General features: G+C 41.9%; 1 protein-coding gene across 1 annotated transcript in view; it reads left to right on the top strand.

Annotated features, from left to right (window-relative positions):
- The window catches only part of TMED10 (transmembrane p24 trafficking protein 10), a 44,821-nt gene that overhangs the window by 19,112 nt on the left and 4,685 nt on the right, over positions 1–21,024 (top strand). The window contains exons 2-3 of the mRNA XM_017880534.1: positions 4,966–5,077; positions 9,173–9,246. Coding sequence (XP_017736023.1) covers positions 4,966–5,077; positions 9,173–9,246 — 186 coding nt within the window. The remainder of the gene's footprint in view (positions 1–4,965; positions 5,078–9,172; positions 9,247–21,024) is intronic.

Below are 21,024 nucleotides of genomic sequence, written 5' to 3'. Positions count from 1 at the left end.
TCAAGCGATTCTCCTGCCTCAGCCTCCCAAGTAGCTGGGACTACAGGCATGCACCACCACGCCCAGCTAATTTTTGTATTTTTAGTAGAGGCAGGGTAGGATGGTCTCGATCTCTTGACCTCATGATCCACCCGCCTTGGCCTCCCAAAGTGCTGGGATTACAGGTGTGAGCCACTGTGCCTGGCCTGAGGTAGTTTTTCAAATGTTGGGATTGGTTGTAAATGTTTAAAAATTAGGAGATTTCAAATAAAAGTTAAAATATCTACCTTCTCTTGAAAAACTGGATGATCTGAAAACCTGGAGTGCCATGGCAGTCACTGGCTTTTCCTATGACACAGCCCATCTTTTCTAGTTTGCTATGTATGGCTTGTGCTGGTCCAGTATCAGTGTGTTTCTCACTTGATCTCTGTGGGCATTTACTTTTTGGTTTTGTCCTGTAGACTCTACCTCCTTAAAATCCCTCAAACTCTTCAGTTCATGGGTTACTAAAATTTTTTTAATTAAATAAAATTGTTTAATTAAATACAATTTAATAAACTTTAAAAAATTAAATAAAATTTATAATTATTTTAATTAAATAAAATCTGTCCCCTCTCTATACTGAAGGCCCTTCTCCTTTCTTAGCTGGAGTACTGGAATAGTGTCCCAGCCCACCTTCTTATCTCTAGGGTTGTCTCTCTCTAGTCTATCTCCATAGTACTGGTACCTTCACCTTTCTGAACTGTACATTGACTCACATCATTCTGTTTCAAATTCCTTACTGCCTTTCCACTTTGTACTAAATGAAGCTTAAACTCCTTAGCATGCTATTCTAGTTCTACATGATCGGGCCAGTACCTCTCCAGGCACTTAACCTCTCCGGGCCTCAGTTTCCTCCCATGAAACACGGGGGCAATAATTCTTGCCAGTAGGGTTATAGTGAGGATTAAATTTAAAATGCTTATAAAGCAGCAACACAGTATTTGACACTTAATAAGTGTTCAGTAAATACTAGCTATTAGTAATATGATTATACCATATTTTTGTTTGTTTTTCTGAACCCACGCCTTCATATTTGCGTCTCTTCTACCCTGAATGTCTTTACCCCTCTTTCCCTTGATTGAAATTCATCCTTTAGGACTCAGCTCATGTGTTACCCACTCCTAGATACACTCCCTGACCCTCCATAATCCCATGGCACCTGCGCATACCTCTGGTAGTATGCCTTGCACATTGCAGTGAAATGCTCTCTCTCTCTTAGCTTTATTGAGGTATAATTGACAAATAAAAATTGTTTATATTCAAGATATATAATGTGATGTTTTGGTGTACATATACATTGTGAAGTGAATGCCACAATCAAGCTAATTAACATATTTTATCACCCCATACAAATGTCTAACAAATACATTAAAAGTTCCCCAGTATCGCTAACCATCAGGCAAGTGCAAATCGAAACCACTATGAAGGCATCTCATTTCTTTTTTTTTTTTTTTTTTGAGACGGAGTCTTGCTCTGCCACCCAGGCTGGAGTGCAGTGGCGGGATCTCAGCTCACTGCAAGCTCCGCCTCCCGGGTTTACGCCATTCTCCTGCCTCAGCCTCCCGAGTAGCTGGGACTACAGGCGCCCGCCTCGTCGCCCGGCTAGTTTTTTGTATTTTAAGTAGAGACAGGGTTTCACTGTGTTAGCCAGGATGGTCTCGATCTCCTGACCTCGTGATCCGCCCGTCTCGGCTTCCCAAAGTGCTGGGATTACAGGCTTGAGCCACCGCGCCCGGCCTGAAGGCATCTCATTTCTTATCACCCTCCTCTCCTCATTTAGACTCATAAGCCCTTTGAAGACAGGAACTATCTTACTCATACTTGTATCCCAGTGACCAGCACAGGTCTAGGTATCTTAAATGTTTGACAAATTAGGCCAGGCGTTGTGGCTCCCACCTGTAATCCCAGCAGTTTGGGAGGCCAAGGCAGGTGGATCACTTGAGGTCAGGAGTTCGAGACCAGCCTAGCCAATATGGTGAAACCCCATCCCTACTGAAAACATAAAAATTAGCCAGGCGTGGGGACGTATGCCTGTAGTCCCAGCAACTTGGGAGGCTGAGGTAGGAGAATCACTTGACTCTGGAAGGCAGAGGTTGCAGTGAGGGGAGATTGCGCCACTGCACTCTAGCCTGAGTGACACAGCGAGACTGTCTCAAAAAAAAAAAAAAAAAGGCCAGGTCCGGTGGCTTATGCCTGTAATCCCAGCACTTTTGGAGGCCAAAGCAGGTGGATCACAAGGTCAGGAGATGAGGACCATCCTGGCTAACACAGTGAAACCACGTCTCTACTAAAAATACAAAAAATTAGCCGGGCCTGGTGGCATGGGCCTGTAATCTGAGGCAGGAGAATCGCTTGAACCCAGGAAGCGGAGGTTGCAGTGAGCCGAGATCACACCACTGTACTCCAGCCTGGGTAACAGAGCGAGACTGTCTCAAAAATAAATAAATAATAACAATAAATTTAAAAGTTTGCCAAATTAGTAAATGGTGCTAGATGGCAGAAGACAGTTGACTAATACTAACTACTGTTTATTAGGGAATTTAGATGTGCCATTAAAACTTTTTTTAGTTGATCTATCATTTCAAATTTATCTAGTAGTGACAACTTTTCTTTATTATCAATTTTTTCCAAAATAAAATAGCTTTATTATTATTATTGAACATAAGTGATCCAGTGATACATGCCTTTTTTTTTTGAGACAGAGTCTCACTGTGTTGCCCAGGCTGAAGTGCAGTGGCACGGTCTCGGCTCACCACAACTTCCACCTCCCGGGTTCAAGTGATTATCCTGCCTCAGCCCCCAAAGTAGCTGGGATTACAGGCGCCCAATACCACGCCTGGCTAATTTTTTTTTTGTATTTTTAGTAGAGACAGGGTTTCACCATGTTGACCAGGCTGGTCTCAAACTCCTGACCTCAGGTGATCCGCCTGCCTCAGCCTCCCAAAGTGCCGGGATTACAGGCGTAAGCCACTGCACCTGGCTGAGCCACCATGCCCGGCTACATGTCTTTTTAAAAAATGGAAAAAAAGGCCAGGCACGGTGGCTCACGCCTGTAACCCCAGCACTTTGGGAGGCTGAGGTGGTTGGATCATGAGATCAGGAGATCAAGACCATCCTGGCCAACATGGGGAAACCCTGTCTCTACTAAAAATACAAAAAAATTAGCTGAGCCTGGTGGTGGGTGCCTGTAGTCCCAGCTACTCGGGAGGCTGAGGCAGGGGAATTACTTGAACCCGGGAGGCAGAGGTTGCGGTGAGCCAAGATCACGCCACTGTACTACAGCCTGGGGACACACAGTAAGACTCCATTTCAAAAAAAGGAAAAAAAGTAAAAATATAAAGAGAAAGTCTCACCCATCAGAAATAACTACTATTATAAAGTACTTTTAAATATATAAGCTTAAATGTGTGCTACTTAATTTTCCTGCTTAAAATTTCCCCTTAAAAGAATAGCGTTAGAACATCCAGTTTAATGTGATGAAGCCACTACTTTTGTGTTCCACGTTGCAAAGTAGCTTCCAGTCTTAAGTGATGAAATATGCTTTCTACCAAGACAGCCGCTTGCTCTAGAAATGAAGGCTGAGATCCAGGCTGTTAAATTACCGTGGAATTCCCTTGCTTTGTATGTGGCTGTTTACTTCCCAGTATATGCCCTTTCTTCTGTACCGATAGGCTGTTCTTTGGTAATAGAGCAATTTAAGTCTGAAGAACTAAAGCTAAGGAATAATCATTTATGGAAGCCAAGGATATCTTTTTTTTTTTTTTTTTTAGGATAAATTTTCTCTCCTTTTTTTTGTTTTGTTTTTGTTTTTTTGAGACAGGGTCTTGCTCTGTCACCCAGGCTGCAGTGACAGAGCAAGCCTCCCAGTAGCTGGGACTATAGGTGCACACCACCATGTCTGGCTAATTTTTGTAGAGATGGGGTTTCGCCGTGTTGCCCAGGTTGGTCTTGAACTCTTTTTTTTTGAGACGGAATCTCACTCTGTCATCTGGGTTGGAGTGCAGTGGCACAATCTTGGCCCACTGCAACCTCTGCCTCCCAGATTCAAGTGATTCTCCTGCCTCAGCCTCCCGAGTAGCTGGTACTATAGGCATGTACCAGCCACTGTGCCCAGCTACTTTTTGTATTTCTAGTAGAGATGAGGTTTCTCCATGTTGGTTAGCCAGAATGGTCTCGATCCCTTGAACTCGTGCCTCGGCCTCCCAAAGTACTGGGATTACAGGTGTGAGCCACCGCGCCCAGCCAGGTCTTAAACTCTTGAGCTCAAGTGATTCTCCTGCCTTGGTGTTCCAAAGTTTGGGATTACAGGCGTGAGCCACCAGAAATTTCTTGTTTGTTTCCTGTGTTTTGTTCCCACTCTACGTAGCTGATGACATAATTAACATGAAATTTGCAGGAATAGATCTCCTGGATTATCTTCTCTATGCATGCTTTTTTTTCCTACTGCCCTTGTATTGTGTGTCCTAATTTTATTCTCCACCCACACCCCTTCCCTATCAAATTGGTTTTATAGAATAAATGTGTTTTTATATATCTTTGTCCCTCTTGTATAAGCTTTTGATAATTATCTACTTTCATTTTTGTGACATGTTCCTCTATGCAGAATGATACTAGTCTGCATCTATAAAGTGAGTTTTTGCCAATAAGTCCAGTGTATGTAACTTGGAGCATTAGCTAGATTAACTTTTTGGTATGGTAAGACATCCTATAGCAGCAACAGATTTTAGCCTGCAATGTAATTAGACTACTTGAATGAATGAAATTTACTGTATTTGGATTTAATCTTCTAATCCAGTTTTTGTCTTTGGGGATGGTTGGAAGATAGTCATCATAATGAGAACTATAAATTGTCTTTCATAGATAGTGTCTGTGTCTCCCTAGTTTCTGTAAGTTCTCTTCCTGAGTGTTATTTGCTGCCTATTCTTACCACATTTCTTATTTTAGATCACAGATTCTGCTGGCCATATTCTCTACTCCAAAGAGGATGCAACCAAGGGGAAATTTGCCTTTACCACTGAAGATTATGACATGTTTGAAGTGTGTTTTGAGAGCAAAGGTGAGTAATCAGAGCGTTTCTCTGGATTAAGAATCTTCTCCAACTCTAGTGCACTAGTGCTCCTTACTACTGCAGTCGGCACTTAATATCCAGTTTCATTTGTATTCTTTATTCTGATTTGGAGACCTGTTACCTTGTAGTCTTTGGAGCACCTTTTAAAAGGTCAACTAAGTGGAATGAAAGATTGAATAGGTGGAACAGAGGGAACTTTTAGGTCAGTGAAAATATTCTGTATGATACTGTAATAGTGGATACATGTCATTATATGGTTGTCGGAACATTACATTTGGAATGTACACCAAGAGTGAATCCTAATGCAAATTATGGACTTTGGTTGATAGTGATGTGTCCATGTAGGTTCATCATTTCTAACAAATGTACCACTCTGGTGGGAGATAGTGATAATGGGGGAGGCTATGCATATGTAAGGAGAAGGGGAATATGGGAAATCTTTGTGCCTTCCTCTCAGTTTTGTTGTGAACCGAAAACTGCTCTAACAAAATGAAGTCTTAAAAAAAAGGCTGGGCATGGTGGCTCATGCCTGCAATCCCACCACTTTGGGAGGCCAAGGCGGGCAGATCACTGAAGGTTAGGAGTTTGAGACCAGCCTGGCCAACATGGAGAAACCCTGTCTCTACTAAAAATACAAAATTAGCTGGGGAGTCTGAGGCAGGAGAATCACTTAAACCCAGGAGGTGGAGGTTGCAGTGAGCAAGATTGTGTCACTGCACTCCAGCCTGAGTGACAGAATGAGAGTCCGTCTCAAAAAAATAAACAATGACAACAACAACAACAACAAAAACTGGCTAGGCATGGTGACTCACTCCTGTAATCCCAGCACTTGGGAGGCTGAGGCGGGTAGATCACCTGAGGCCAGGAGTTCGAGACCAGCCTGGCCAACATGGCGAAACCCCGTCTTTACTAAAAATACAAAAATTAGCCAGATGTGGTGGTGGCACATGCCTGTAATCCCAGCTGCTTGGGAGGCTGAGGCAGGAGAATTGCTTGGACCATTCTGAGAAATGGTCTTTAGGCGATTTTGTTGTGCAAATATCAAGTGTACTTCAAATATCAAGTGTACTTACACAAATCTAGATGGTGTAGCCTACTACCCACCTCAGCTATATGGTGTAACCTATTATTGCTCCTCGGCTACAAACCTGTAAAACATGTGACTATACTGAATACTGTAGGCAGTTGGAACACAATGCTATTTGTGTATCTAAACATAGAAGAGATATAGTAAGAGACAGTATTATAATAATCTTATGGGACCACCTTCATATATGCAGTCCGCCCTCTACTGAACTGTCTTCATGCAGTGCGTGACTGTACTGTGCTGTGACAATCAGGGAGGTAGTTGGAAGACTGTACGTAAGAAGATAGCCTGATCATTTGGACCAGGTGGGGCTATGAACTGCTTAAGTTTCACAACTTTTTCAATGAGGAAAGAAAATCAGAAATTTGCATTACATCTTCCATGGACAATGGCATAATCAGGATTACACACTGGATTTGGGAGAACAGAACACTCTGGGTGCGACATTTTGTTTTGCTTTGTTTGAAGACTTGTTGTTTTCATGCTCAGAAGACACCTGTGGCTTGTCTTACTTTGTTCTCAGTCTTACCCTCTGCAGTCTTACTTATATTTCTTTGCTTTCAAATTAATCTTTCCAATCTATCCAAAAGAACTTTTTTTTTTTTTTTTTTTTTTTTTGAGACAGAGTCTTGCTCTGTCACCCAGGTTGGAGTGCAGTGGCGCGATCTTGGCTCACTGCAACCTCTGTCTCCCGGGTTCAAGCGATTCTCATGCCTCGGCCTCCGGAGTAGCTGCAACTATAGGCACGCATCACCATGCCTGGCTAGTTTGTGTATTTTTAGTAGAGATGGGTTTCACCATGTGGGCCAGGCTGGTCTCGAACTCGAACCTCAAGTGATCCACCTGCCTCGGCCTCCCAAAGTGCTGGGATTACAGGCATGAGCCACTGCACCCATCCCAAAAGAAGTTCTTTACTGTCTTTCAAACATGCCATACTCCGATTTTAATATCTGAGCCTTTGCTCATGCTTTGCCATCTGCCTAGAGTACTTTGCCTAAGTCCTGCCTTTAGGTGTTCCCTCTTTAGTAAAGTCTGTCCACAACTACTGTCTTCCCTCCTCTTCCCTTTGCTCCATATTGGGATTGTCTGAACCAGTTCCTTTGGCTTAAAATTTTACAGTGCTTTGCATTTTCACCGTAGTCGTTTTGTGTATATGTCTTAGATCCCAATTGAATTATTTGAAGGCAGGGATTGTATCCTGGCTTAGTCCATTTTGTGCTGCTATAACAGAACATCACAGACTGGGTAATTTATAAACAGTAGAAATTTATTTGGTTTATGGTTCTGGAGTCTGGAAAGTCCAACATCAAGGGACCACATCTGGTGATGAGGGCCTTTTTGCTGTGTCACGATAACATGGCAGAAGGTATCACATGGCAAGAGAATGCACAGGAGGGCAAGAAGGGGCTGAACTCACTTTTATAACAAACCTACTTCTATGATAATGACATTAATCTGTTGATAAGGGCAGAGCCCCATGACCTAATCAATTCTTAAAGGTCCTGCTTCTCGTCCAGGCACAGTGGCTCATGGCTATAATCCCAGCACTTGGAGAGGCTGAGGCAGGAGGATCGCTGGAGCCCAGGAGTTCCAGATCACCCTGGACAGTATAGTGAGACCCTGTCTCTACAGAAAATACAAAAATTACCTGGGTGCGGTGGCTCACACCTATAGTCCAGCTACTTGAGAGGCTGAAGTGGGAGGATTGCTTGAGCCTAGGAGTTCGAGGCTACAGTGAGCCATGATGGTGCGCGCCACTGCACTCCAGCTTGGAAGACAGAGTAACAACCTATCTCAAAAAATTTTTTTTAATTAAATAAATAAATAAAATTAAAGGTTCTACCTCTCAACACTCTTGCATTGGGGATTAAGTTTCCAACACATGAACTTTGAGAGGGGCACATTTAAGCCGTAGCATGTCCCTTTAAAATCTCCAGCACAGTTCTAGTACTTGGTGAGTTCTCAATGAGTAGTTATTGAATTGACTTAAGTTCATTTCAGAAAACTTACAGTGTCTCTCAGGCATCAGAGGGTACAGTACCATTCAGTGTGGCTTATGGTCTCAGGAACCGCAGTGCTTCAGTGGTACTGTGTATCCCAGAACTTCTGATTTCATGCAGGCAGTTGTAAATTTTATAACTAGGTGAATTCCAGGGGATTGGGGCTGAACAGTTTTCTGGGGCTCTTTGGGTCTTTTCCTTTCTCCTATTTGATGATTTAAGATTAGGATGCCTCTTTGATCCAGCGGAATCAGATTGACTCTTCTAACATGAACTCTGTTATAAGAAGCATCCCTGAGATTTGAACTCTTACTGTAAAGTTTTTTTTTTTCCCTTGAGCTGTTGTAACTCCTTTAAGGGCTTAGTGGGAATAACTCTGTAACATTGTACTCCTACTGAAATAGGCCATACATTGATCAAAATGTTTGAATTAAAGTGGATTATTAGATAAAACTTATGTTCTTTTCAGTACTCAGATTTATATTAAGTAAATCCAAGCTTAGCACATACCCAATAATCCTAATTCATCATGGCCTTCCCTCAAAATTTGACAGGGCAACCTTTTCAGATGTGGAAATACGCATTTTCAGCCGAAGTCGTTGCCCACTATCTCTTGGTTTATATGCCACTCAATTTCACACTGTTTTGATTTTTGAGTTTTATTTCCCAATTCAATAAGCCTGTGTGTTTTCCCTTCTGTTCTGTTCCTCTGTAGTACCAGTTGCAGTATCTTGTGTCCTTGCCTGCTCAGAGATGTTTGCCAGCAGCATGTTCTTGTTGCTTTCCGGCACCCCACACAGATAGAGGCTTTGTCTGGAATGTTTGTGATTTTAGCCAGAGCCAGGAATTTTCTGCAACTGAGCAGGGGGAGGAGTTGTGGCTGTTTCCCTCTATTGAGAGGGTAGGGGTTCTGGAGAGGGAAGGCGGGTGGGTGGGTGGGTAATTTCCCGGAATTTTAAGTATTCCACACAATGAATCCTTTGATTTCTTTCTCAGGAACAGGGCGGATACCTGACCAACTCGTGATCCTAGACATGAAGCATGGAGTGGAGGCGAAAAATTACGAAGAGGTATGTCCTGCTGTAACAGCCAGAGGAGGCAGCAGTGTGCTATGCTGTGAGGTTTCTGTGACCTCGGCAGGCCAACAGGCTGTGCTTTGCCCAAAAGGCTGTGGTTTCTTAGCAGTCTTGTGACAGCCAGCCATGAACAAAAAGTTGTTATTAACAGCCTTGGCTGGGCGTGGTGGCTCACTCCTGTAATCCCAGCACTTTGGGAGGCCGAGGCTGGTGGATCACCTGAGGTCAGGAGTTCGAGACCAGCCTGGTCAACATGTTGGAACCCCGTCTCTACTAAAAATAAAAAATAGCCAGGCGTGGTGGCGTGCGCCTGTAATCCCAGCTAGTCTACTCAGGAGGCTGAGGCAGGAGAATTGCTGGAACCCGGGAGGCAGAAGCTGCAGTGAGTCGAGATCGCGCCACTGCACTCCAGCCTAGGCAACAGGGCAAGGCTCCGTCTCAGAAAAAAAAAAAAGAAAAAAAAAGCCTTGAAGAATAATTCTGGCTGTGCTGTCAGCCAAAGGACTGAACTAACTGTCCCACAGAAATGTGGGTTTGATAAAACACTGAAGCATATGGCATTAGTTCTCTTGAGGCAGAAACCAAGTGTGTGTGTGTGTGTGTGTGTGTGTGTGTGTGTGTGTGTGTGTAGAGACAGATATTTTACATTTTTAAAGCTGGAATTCAGTTATTTGTAAATGCCCAAGGTTAAGAAAAGTGATTTGTTTTTAATTCCTAAGACTTTTTCCCCAAGACCAACAGTTGTATATATCTCTCTATATATATATCTAGGGCATGGATTCAGTGCTGTTTAGTCTTGAACAACTGTTTTGTCTTTGGGAAATAACAATAGTCAAAGATAGTTTTGAGTTAAAATAATTTCAGACTTTTAAGGAAGAGGGCAGGATGGAGGAAGAAGCTGCAAGAGACTAGGAATGGTGATGATAGAAATTTGATGCTGATAGGAAGTATTCATTATGGAGTAATAAAAACTGACATTTATTTGGGTGACAGGGAGATGGAGGTGTGCACAGAATGAGGAGAAGGGCAACAGCCTTTTTCATCTCTGCGAGACTTTGGGGACAGCACAAAAGTGTTCTTCAAACGAAGGGCACCTTTGAAAAACCACAAGAACTATTTAAGACTAGATAATTGATCTTTACAGAAAGATAAGAGTATTTTTACCCAGCAAAACAGTACATAAGGGCATGAAGGAGGAGTGGGGTACAGGAAATAGAATGGGCTTTTGAAGAATGCAAACTAAGTAAATGAAGGAAAATTGGTTTAAGTGATTTAGGAAAATTGTCTAGGAATAGTGGAACAGAAGTTGCTCTCTCTTTGGACAGGACTTGGGAAGGGAAATATCCTAAAATGGAAGAAGATTGGAAATGACTGGTTAATTCTGCTACAGGAAGTAGTACAACAATTGCAGCTCTTCCTTTGTTCAAATCCTCAGTTGAATGAAACTGGGTAGTGTTATTAGAGGCAGTAAGGAGGAGCAAGTGATATAGTGAATGGGAGACAGTTTCCAGTAGAGACTTTTCAGTTGTTTGTTTCTGTTTCCAGGCTAGTTTAATTTAAATAAATAAAACAAGAAAACCTCTTTATTTGATGAATTTAAGAGTAAATTGAAAATTTTTTTTAAACCTTCATGATTCAGAAGAATCTTAATTATATGTAAATAAGATTATTTCAAAGTGCTTTTGTAAGATATAAAACACAAGGGAAGATGTCATTATTATGAGGTGGAAGAATAGGTAAAATGATTTCTAGTTTGTGGTTACTGCTTCTGTTCCCGAACTGTGGACCATTCTCAGTTGAATTTGTACTCTGTAGAATTTTACCTATTGTAATTTTTTTCTCCAACATGTTGGCTGTCATTAAGGGTATTTATTTATTTATTTATTTATTGAGATGGAGTCTCACTCTGTTGCCCAGGCTGGAGTGCAGTGGCGGGATCTCGGCTCACTGCAAGCTCCGCCTCCCAGGTTCACGCCATTCTGCCTCATCCTCCCAAATAGCTGGGACTACAGGCGCCCGCCACCACACCCAGCTAATTTTTTGTATTTTTAGTAGAGACAGGGTTTCACCACGTTAGCCAGGATGGTCTCGATCTCCTGACCTCATGATCCGCCTCTCAGCCTCCCAAAGTGCTGGCAGATTACAGGCATGAGCCACCCTGCCCAGCCCAAGGGTATTTATTAAATAACAACACATCAGTGCCCTATTAGACAGTAGATGTAGCTAGTTCTCCTCAAAAACAGATGACATTATTATGGGTTTAAATAAAGAATGCTTTGGACACAGCTGTCGTATAGCATTTTAGAACCCCTATACCTCCTGGAATTTCCATCAGCCTTGGACTTCATAACCATTAGGAAAGGGGCTTTATCTTTCCTGACCTTTTGCTTAACCCAAGAGGGGAATCCCTAGCCCAAAGGAAACCACGGTGCTTCCTTTGCCTGCTTCCTGCTTCAGATGTCTGACATGTCCTAAGCCTTTCTTTATGCATGTAGTTACAACACAGCTCCAAGGTTCTACTTCTTAATCAAGAAACTCCTCCCCACTACTTTAACATCTGTCCCCACTCTCTTACCTCTCACCCCTGCCCCCCAGCAGCAGACCAGATTGATGTAGAGGAGGAATGACTATGACACAGTCCAAAGACCAGCCCTTTCTTCGGTCTGCAGCAAGGCTCCCTTGAACCTTGCTTAGAAATGGCTGTTAGCTGGCAGGGTACAGTGGCTCACACCTGTAATCCCAGTACTTCGGGAGGCCAAGTTGGGTGGATCACCTGAGGTCAGGAGTTGGAGAGCAGCCTGGCCAACTTGGCGAAAACCCCATCTCTACTAAAAATACAAAAATTAGCTGGGCATGGTGGCGGCCACCTGTAGTCCCACCTACTTGGGAGGCTGAAGCAAGAGAATCACTTGAATGATTTAATTTCAGGCCCTTGAGATAATGGAGAGGCTTCATCTCCAGAAGATTTGGAACTTTTGGCATCAGTATTAAGATTCGGTAATGTGGCACACTTCTTTAATTTTCTTCATGTCCAACACATCTCTCCCTCATATTTGTGGACTCATAATTCTGAAATCCCATGTGGTCCTGTAAGATTGGATAGTAATTGTACCACACTACCTACCTAAATTATTATTAGTTAATCCATATGAAATTGCTGTGTAACACAATACAAATGTAAGATGATATTATTTGGAAGACAGAATGTTTGTCATACTGTGAAGAAGCATTCAGTCTTGTTGTTTGAATTCTTTAATGAGAAAGAATGCCTCTGTCCTCAGAAATAAAGCACTTTTTTTTTTTTTTTTTGAGAGGGAGTCTTGCTCTGTCGCCCAGGCTGGAGTGCAGTGGCACCATCTCGGCTCACTGCAAGCTCCGCCTCCCAGGTTCATGCCATTCTCCTGGCTCAGCCTCCGGAGTAGCTGGGACTACAGGCGCCCACCACCACGCCCGGCTAATTTTTTTTTTTTGGTATTTTTTTAGTAGAGACGGGGTTTCACCGTGTTAGCCAGGATGGTCTCGATCTCCTGACCTCGTGATCCACCCGTCTCGGCCTCCCAAAGTGCTGGGATTACAGGCTTGAGCCACCACGCCCAGCCAATAAAGCACTTTTGATTTTGATTTCCTGTATTGTATTTTATGAACCTCTGACCACTGTCTCGCTTTTGCCCTTCAGAGGGTGTATCTTTGTAGATTCAGGATGTGAACCGAGCCACTTCTTTTTAACTTGTGATCTGTGAACTAAAGCAGTTGTTTGTAGGGACTTACTGTCTGATCATGCAGTTGGGAGAATGCAGGCAATTACTGTCCAACAAAGAAGGAGCTATCTGACGCATCTTCTAACTCCTGGTCTATGTGTCCCATGAGTAAAACACTGTTTTGCCTAGCAGTTCTGTTTGTCTGTCATTGGCTGTCAACAGATACACCAAAAACACACCTGCTCTGGTTGGAGCAACAGCTAAAGGCTTTCCAAAAGTTCTTTTTCTCTGAGTGCTCTCAGGAAGGAGGAACTCTGATTCCATGTACTAGATCCAAAATCCTTTTTTTTTTTTTTTTTTTTTTTTTTTGAGACACAGTCTCACTGTATCGTCCAGGCTATAGTGCAGTGCAGTGGTGCAATCTTAGCTCACTGCAACCTCTGCCACCTGGGTTCAAACGATTTTTCTGCCTCAGCCTCCTGAGTAGCTGGGATTACAAATGTGCACCACCACACCCAGCTAATTTTGTATTTTAGTAGAGACAGGGTTTCACCATGTTGGCCAGGCTAGTCTCGAACTCCTGACCTCAAGTGATCCAGCCACCTTGGCCTCCCAAAGTGCTAGGATTACAGGCATGAGCCACTGTACCAGCCCAGTTATGTTTATCTTGCCTGTGTTAGCGTAGATGGTCTTCACATTTATTGCTGTGCTCCTGGAGTTGGTGGGGGCTGTGGTGGGAGGCATGGAGGCAGCAAACTACTTTGACTGAATTTGTCTTGTCACAATAAGCTTCTCTCTTGGATCTTGATGCTCCACCAAGGAAAAGAATTTAGAGATTCCCTAGAGGTTAGATTAACACCTGTTTTAAGAAGCAGTTTTTTCAGAAAGTTAATACCGTTTCTTGGTACAGTTACTTATAACTCTGTAAACTCTTTAGATTCAAATCTTCATTATAATGGAAGATTTGGATATGGTTTTAGAGGAGTTTAATTTCACCAGTATTTTGGAGGTGTTAGACAGGAAAAGGCTTTGTAACTTGTAGCTTTTCCAAATGGTACCTACCATGACCAGTAAGAATGATGTTAATAGATATGGTGGTAGAGAAGGCTTTCTCCTAGGCGGCAGGCCTCATGAAAATAGATGCAGGCCAGGCGCGGTGGCTCACACCTGTAATCCCAGCACTTTGGGAGGCTGAGGCAGGTGGATCACCTGAGGTCAGGATTTCAAGACCAAGCTGGCCAAGATGGTGAAACCCTGTCTCTACTAAAAATACAAAAATTATCTGGGTGTGGTGGAAGACACCTGTAATCTCAGCTACTCGGGAGGCTGAGGCAGGAGAATCGTTTGAACTTGGGAGGCAGAGGTTGCAGTGAGCCAAGGTCGTGCCACTGCACTCTAGCATGGCTGACAGCGCAAGACTCCATCTCAAAAAAAAAAAAAGAAAAAAAAAAAATAAATGCAGAGTGCTTTTAGTATACAAGAAACACTTGCTTCAGGGGACCAGCAGCACTTAGCTACTTTGAGAAAGCTGGCTTCTTTGAAGAAGGCATAGAGTGGGCAGAACAGGTCAATTACAAGTGTTTACTATGTATCAAGTCTTTAAGACTATATAAACTATAAATCATTTTAATTTCCTTGAGTTCAGGGGCCAAACTAGTGTGAAGGGATAGGATAAAAATAAAACAATTTGTGAATATGACAATATATGATTGAGTGTTAACTGTGTGATACAGTGTTGTAGAGCTTCAGGGAAGAGAGAGCGTGGACAGGAGTGGTTGAAGGAGGCTTTCAAGGAGGCTTGAAAGATAGGTCAGATTTGGGTACAGAGAGCATAAATGCTTTTGGAAGTCAAAGATTCTGTTCTCGAATTTTACAGCAGAGTTTGGCAGTTTAAATGCTGTGATGACCCTGAGTAGGGAGTTAAGAGACCATGGTACTGTTAATTTTGGTTGGCCACCCAAAGGGCTGAGTAACTTTATGGAATCTTTAGTTTCCTCATTTGAAAAATGAGGGACTCACTGCAAAATGAAGTACCTTGAAGTTATAACATCCTTTGATTATTTAACAACTACATGCAGCTTGCCAGGGGAATGTCAGCCCCTACTGGAGAACCTGTGGTGCACATTGTCTTATAGACTTGGCAAAACATACCTCATGCTTCCAGCGATGAAGGAAAGTAGAATAGAATACCAGCCTGCCTTCATGAAACATGTATAATTTGGCATTCTTACAGATACTCTGAACAGTTCAGTCAACTGTTTACAAGAGCAGAACAACAGAAAGTGGGAATTTTGATACTGAGGATTTCTTTTTTAGCTTTTTGTACAGTGATATAAAGTCTCAGTGCTATTTATTGAATGCTTAGTCCTGAGCAAGTAAAGAGCATCTTCTTGAGAATACTTACCATGATTTGTTTTAAAATTTTACTCTGTGGCCCTGCAAAAATAATAGCAATGGGAAACCCAGGAAGTTTATTAGTCAAACTTTATTAGTCAAGCAAATAGGACAACTTATATAGATCCTTGTGGCCGAATATAGCTTGTTCATTTCACCTTTGATTCAGGAAAAATTTAGTATAGTCATCTGGTTTTCTTTATTACATTTCTGGTACTTACAGAATAAACTCACATAGACTTGGATTCTAATGCCAACTCACCAAGCTGTGATACTTTGGGCAAGTATATTTAATACCTCTGAGACTTAGTTTCCTCATCTGTAAAACTTAAGGATAAAAATATTCACCTTATAGGGTTACGAGGATTAAATGAGATTACAAAATATACCACATTGTGAGCATATATGAATGACCCTGATTCATTATTCTACCTTTTTCATCCCCTTCCCCAATTTAGTCTCAGCCTAACTTTTGAGCCTGTCATTTGCTATTATCCCCTACCCTCCCCAAGCACAAGTGTGTAGCAGTTATGTGTGTACATGCACACATACCCTATAGTCTAGTTTCTAGCACACCAGACTACTTATGTCTAGACTATTCATAGTTGCTAAACATGCCTGCACTTTACTCCCTCCATGTTTTGGTTTACAGGTTCCCCTCAGCCTTGAATGCCCTCTCAGAAGTCCTGCCCAACTTGGGAGACCCAGCTCACGCACTTGCTGTTAAGCTTCACTTTGTCCTCCCAACTAGAGCTCTGTTTTTAATGTGTATCTTTGTTATAAAAGTTACTACATAAAGCCGTATATTATAGTTATAACTTACTGTGTAAGCTGTGAGAGCTTAAGATCATAACTTACCTTGGTACCTTGCACATATTAAGAACTCAGAGCCGGGCGTGGTGGCACACGCCTGTAATCCCAGCACTTTGGGAGGCCGAGGTGAGCAGATCACGAGGTCAGGAGATTGAGACCATCCTGGCTAACACAGTGAAACCCAGTCTCTACTAAAAATACAAAAATTAGCCAGGCGTGGTGGCGGGCACCTATAGTCCCAGCTGCTCAGGAGGCTGAGGCAGGAGAATGTTGTGAACCCTGGAGGCTGAGCTTGCCGTGAGCCGAGATCGCGCCACGATACGCCAGGCTGGGGGAAAGTGCGAGACTCCATCTAAAAAAAAAAAAAGAACTCAGAAAAAATGTTAAGGCCTTAAAATGTTTAAAAAAAAACCAAGAAACTTTTTACATTTGTTTTAAGCTGGTAATAAAAGTGTATTGTTATATCGTCTTTTTTGTCTTTATTATACTACTACTTTGTATCAGAGATGGGGGTCTCGCTGTGTTGCCCAAGCTTGGATCTCAAAGCATCCACCTGCCTGGTTCCCCACAAGTGCTCGTATTACTCGCATGAAACCGCACCCAGCCTGCAATAGAATTCTTGTGGGTTTTTTTTTTTTTTTTTTTCTTGTAACACTACTACTTCTTCTTTCCTTTATTTATTTATTTATTTATTTATTTATATTTATTTATTTAGAGACAGAGTCCACCCAGCCCAGGCTGGAGTGCAGTGGTGTCATTTCAGCTCACTGCAACCTCTGCCTCCCAGGTTCAAAGGATTCTCGTGCCTCAGCCTCCTGAATAGCTGGGACTACAGGCGTGCGCCACCACACCCAACTAATTTTTGTGTTTTTAATAGAGACAGGGTTTCACCATGTTGGCCAGGCTGGTCTCAAACTCCTGGCCTCAAACTCCTGGCCTCAAGTGATCCACCTGCCTCAGCCTCCCAAAGTGCTGGGATTACAGGCGTGAGCCACCACACCTGGCTAATTTTTTTCTTTTGGAAAAATAAACAGGCCAGGCGCAGTGGCTCACTCCTGTAATCCCAGCACTTTGGGAGGCCGAAGCAGGAGGATCACAAGGTCAGGAGTTCGAGACCAGCCTGACCAACATGGTGAAACCCTGTCTCTACTAAAAATACAAAAATTAGCTGGATGTGGTGGTGTGTGCCTGTAATCCCAGCTGCTTGGGAGGCTGAGGCAGGAGAATCTGGGTGACAGAGCAAGACTCCATCTCAAAAATAAATAAAATAAAAATAAAATAAACAACAGAAATTTATTTCTCGTAGTTCTGGATTCTAGGAAGTTCAAGATCAGGGTACCAGTGTGGTCAGGTTCTGGTGAGGGCCCTCTTCTGAGTGCATACTGCCTTCTCACTGTGTTCTCACATGAAGGAAGGTGGAATTGCTTTCCTTAATAGCATTTAATTGTTAAGTCTGTCAGATTTTGGTGGTTTGAAAAGATTTTTGTTCTTTGACTTCCTCCAAATATTATTTTGATTTCTAGGTTTAGATTCAACGTAGAAATATATCCATGATTGATGTTATTTACTATTGAGTATCCATGGTGTATTAGGTGTTTGGAATGGCAAGTTAGATTTCAGTATTGTTTTAGTCTCTTGAGATTTCTTTAAGATTTCTAGATTTTAAATTAGTATCATGAGTGAAGGTAATTATTAGGCAAAAATGGCTTTTAGGAAATGAGACCAAAATGAGACCTTCATCCCACTAATGAAGGTCTGAAAATAATTTCCTGGATGAAAGATGGGATTCAATAGAGATTTATTTATTTATTTATTTATTTATTTTGAGTCGGAGTCTCAGTTTGTCTCCCAGGATGGAGTATAGTGGCATGATCTCGGCTCATTGCAGCCTTGACCTCCCAGGCTCAAGTGATCCTCCTGCCTCAGCCTCTCAAAGTATTGGGATTACAGATGTGAGCCACCATGCTTGGCCTCAGCAGAGATTTTGTTGAGGAAATAAAATCAGCTTTGAAGATAGGAATTTGACTGTTTGGTTATGAATAGAGGTATAGAGTCTGGAGTAGCACCTGTACTAGAAAAGGGGTTGGGGATTGAATGATTAACTAAACAATGTGGAATGCTAGCAGTGTGGAATGCTATGCAGCAGTTCAGAAGAATAAGGTGAATTTATAAGCACTGACATTTTTGGAAAGATCTTATTAAATGGAAAAAAGCTGTAGAACGATATGTGTAGTATGATGCCATTTATAAATATATTTTAAGTTATATTTTTGTGTACATTTACATATAAAAGCATAGTGTCTCAGAAGAAAAGGTGTGGAAAGATAATGCATCAAGTTTATAAGCATCGTTACCTCTGGAAAGCAATGTGGGAATTGAGGAACCATGAAGGTAGACTTTTGGTTGATATTCTCTTTGCTTCTGGATAGTTTAAATTTTTAGCAGAAGGCTATATTTATGTGTTGGTTGTACAACTAAAAAATAAATTTTATTACTGTAAAGGGATTGAGAACAGCTTATGTATGTCCTTTAACCAAAAAAAAAAAAAAAGCAGGGGCTGGGGGATTCAATAGGCTTTAAAGTAATTTTTTTTTTTAATATCATTTTCAGCTGGCAGAGGCACAGCCGTAGTTTCACTTCCAGTTTCTTTTGCAAGTTTCTATTTAGGGAACTTTAAATAATTTATCTCTAAGAAATATCATGCCATTTCCTTTATACTGTCTTATTTAGGAAGCTCAGGGTGGGGAAGTATAGAGCAGGAGGGAAGATGTTAGACTAAGGTTCAGCTTGTATAGCTCCTCTTATTTTTCTTGGGGAATGTTTTTTTGTTCTGCAGCTCTATATGAGATCAATGAATAGATATATATTCTGGGTTAATGACAAAACCTGGCATTTGGCCATTCACCTAAGAAAGTTAGCTCTGTGCGTTAACTGTTGGTTAAATCTTACACCCAGAAGCTGTTCTGCAGTTACCAGTCACACCGTTAACTCTAGCCAACATTTTATAAATGCAAGAAAATGTGCATCTGGTGAGAGAAAACGTAGGTGTATCATCGCGTCTATCACCATATTTTTATGAACCTTAAATATAAACTCAATTTTTACATCCCAATCTTAACAGCAGTTTGTTTTATTTTAAATAACTTTTGTTCATCACACATTTAGTGAAAAATATAATAAGAAAACGTAAAATAAATTCCTCCTATTCATCCCTTGTTAACTGCTGTTAACATTTCACAAAGAGAAAGAACAAGGACAATGAATTGAACAAAGGAGAGGAAAAAAAGTGGGCCATAGGGAATGTACAGTAAATAGGGAGTAAAGAAGCAGATATAGAAACAGAATTATTAGATGTAGCCAGGTGTGGTGGCTCACGCCTGTAATCCCAGTACTTGGGAGATTGAGGCGGGTGGATCACCTGAGGTCAGGAGTTCGAGACCAGCCTGGCCAACGTGGTGAAATCTCATCTCTACTGAACATATAAAAATTAGCCAGGTGTGGTAGCGCACACCTGTAATCCCAGCTACTCAGGAGGCTGAGGTGGGAGAATTTTTTTGAACCTGGGAGGCAGAGGTTGCAGTGAGCCAAGATCACACCACTGTACTCCAGCCTGGGCAACAGAGACTCCATAAATAAATAAGTAAATAAATAAATAAATAAAATAAAAAAGAATGAAAGAAAGAAAGATAATTATTAAAGAATTCTCTATGTGGAAACTTTAAGAGCAACTGGTATGTAAAAGTTTTAAGATCTAGAAAGCTGGCCAGGCATGATGGCTCACGCCTGTAATCTCAGCACTTTGGGAGGCCGAGGCAGGTAGATCACGAGGTCAAGAGATCAAGACCATCCTGGCCAACGTGGTGAAACCCCACCTCTACTAAAAATACAAAAAATTAGCCGGGTGTGGTGGCGCATGCCTGTAGTCCCAGCTACTTAGGAGGCTGAGGTAGGAGAATCACTTGAACCCGGGAGGTGGAGGTTGCAGTGAGCCAAAATTATGCCACTGCACTCTAGCCTGGCAAGAGAGTGAGACTCCATCTCAAAAAAAAAAAAAAAAAAAAAAAAAAAAAATCTGGAAAGCTCTGGTGGTGTATCCCATTTTAAAGCAAAGCATAATCTAAGATTGATAAGAAAAAAACATAGAATAGTGCCATCTTTGGTGTGATAGATGCCTCTAGTTATTAGATACTCTTAAGAGTTTTCTTAGGGATCTAACTTGAGAAAAGAAGACAGTTAATTTCTTTCTCACGTCCTTCATTCCTCAGCATACGGGGAATTCCTTGGAGATTTCTTTTGATAACTGTGTCATTCTAAAAGAAAAAAAATACATAAAAAATTCAGTGCAGTTTTCTCACATCTGAGCTCTGATACTAAACCTTAAAAGTTGTTGAAGGATTTATATGAACAAACCAGAATTCTCTAATTGTGTATTTTGAAGTATTACTTTAATGCTGTAATAACACATGCTCACATTCATATGTACTGTCAAAGGTTTAATGAATTTAGTGGTTTTTCTTCTAAAACCAGGTTTGACCTAATATGACTTCACATTTATTATATTAATAATGTTGTTTACTTCTTAGACATGAGTGGAAGGGCAAAGTAAAGTGCTTTACTAAAGTCAAAAATCAGCTAGGCATGGTGGTTCACACTTGTAGTCCCAACACTTTGGGAGGCTGAGGCGGACAGATTGCTTGAGCTTAGGAGTTCGAGACCAGCCTGGGCAACATGGCAAAACCCCATCTCTACAAAAAGTGCAAAAATTAGCTGGGTGTGGCGCTGCATGACTGTGGTCCCAGCTACTCGGGATGCTGAGGCAAGAGGATTGCTTGAGCCCAGGAGGTCAAGCCTGCAGTGAGCCAAGACT

The sequence above is a fragment of the Rhinopithecus bieti genome, unplaced genomic scaffold (genome assembly GCF_001698545.2).
Source record: "Rhinopithecus bieti isolate Rb0 unplaced genomic scaffold, ASM169854v2 scaffold_11380, whole genome shotgun sequence".
NCBI lineage: Eukaryota > Metazoa > Chordata > Mammalia > Primates > Cercopithecidae > Rhinopithecus > Rhinopithecus bieti.
This window is presented reverse-complemented; position numbering and strand designations above follow the sequence as displayed.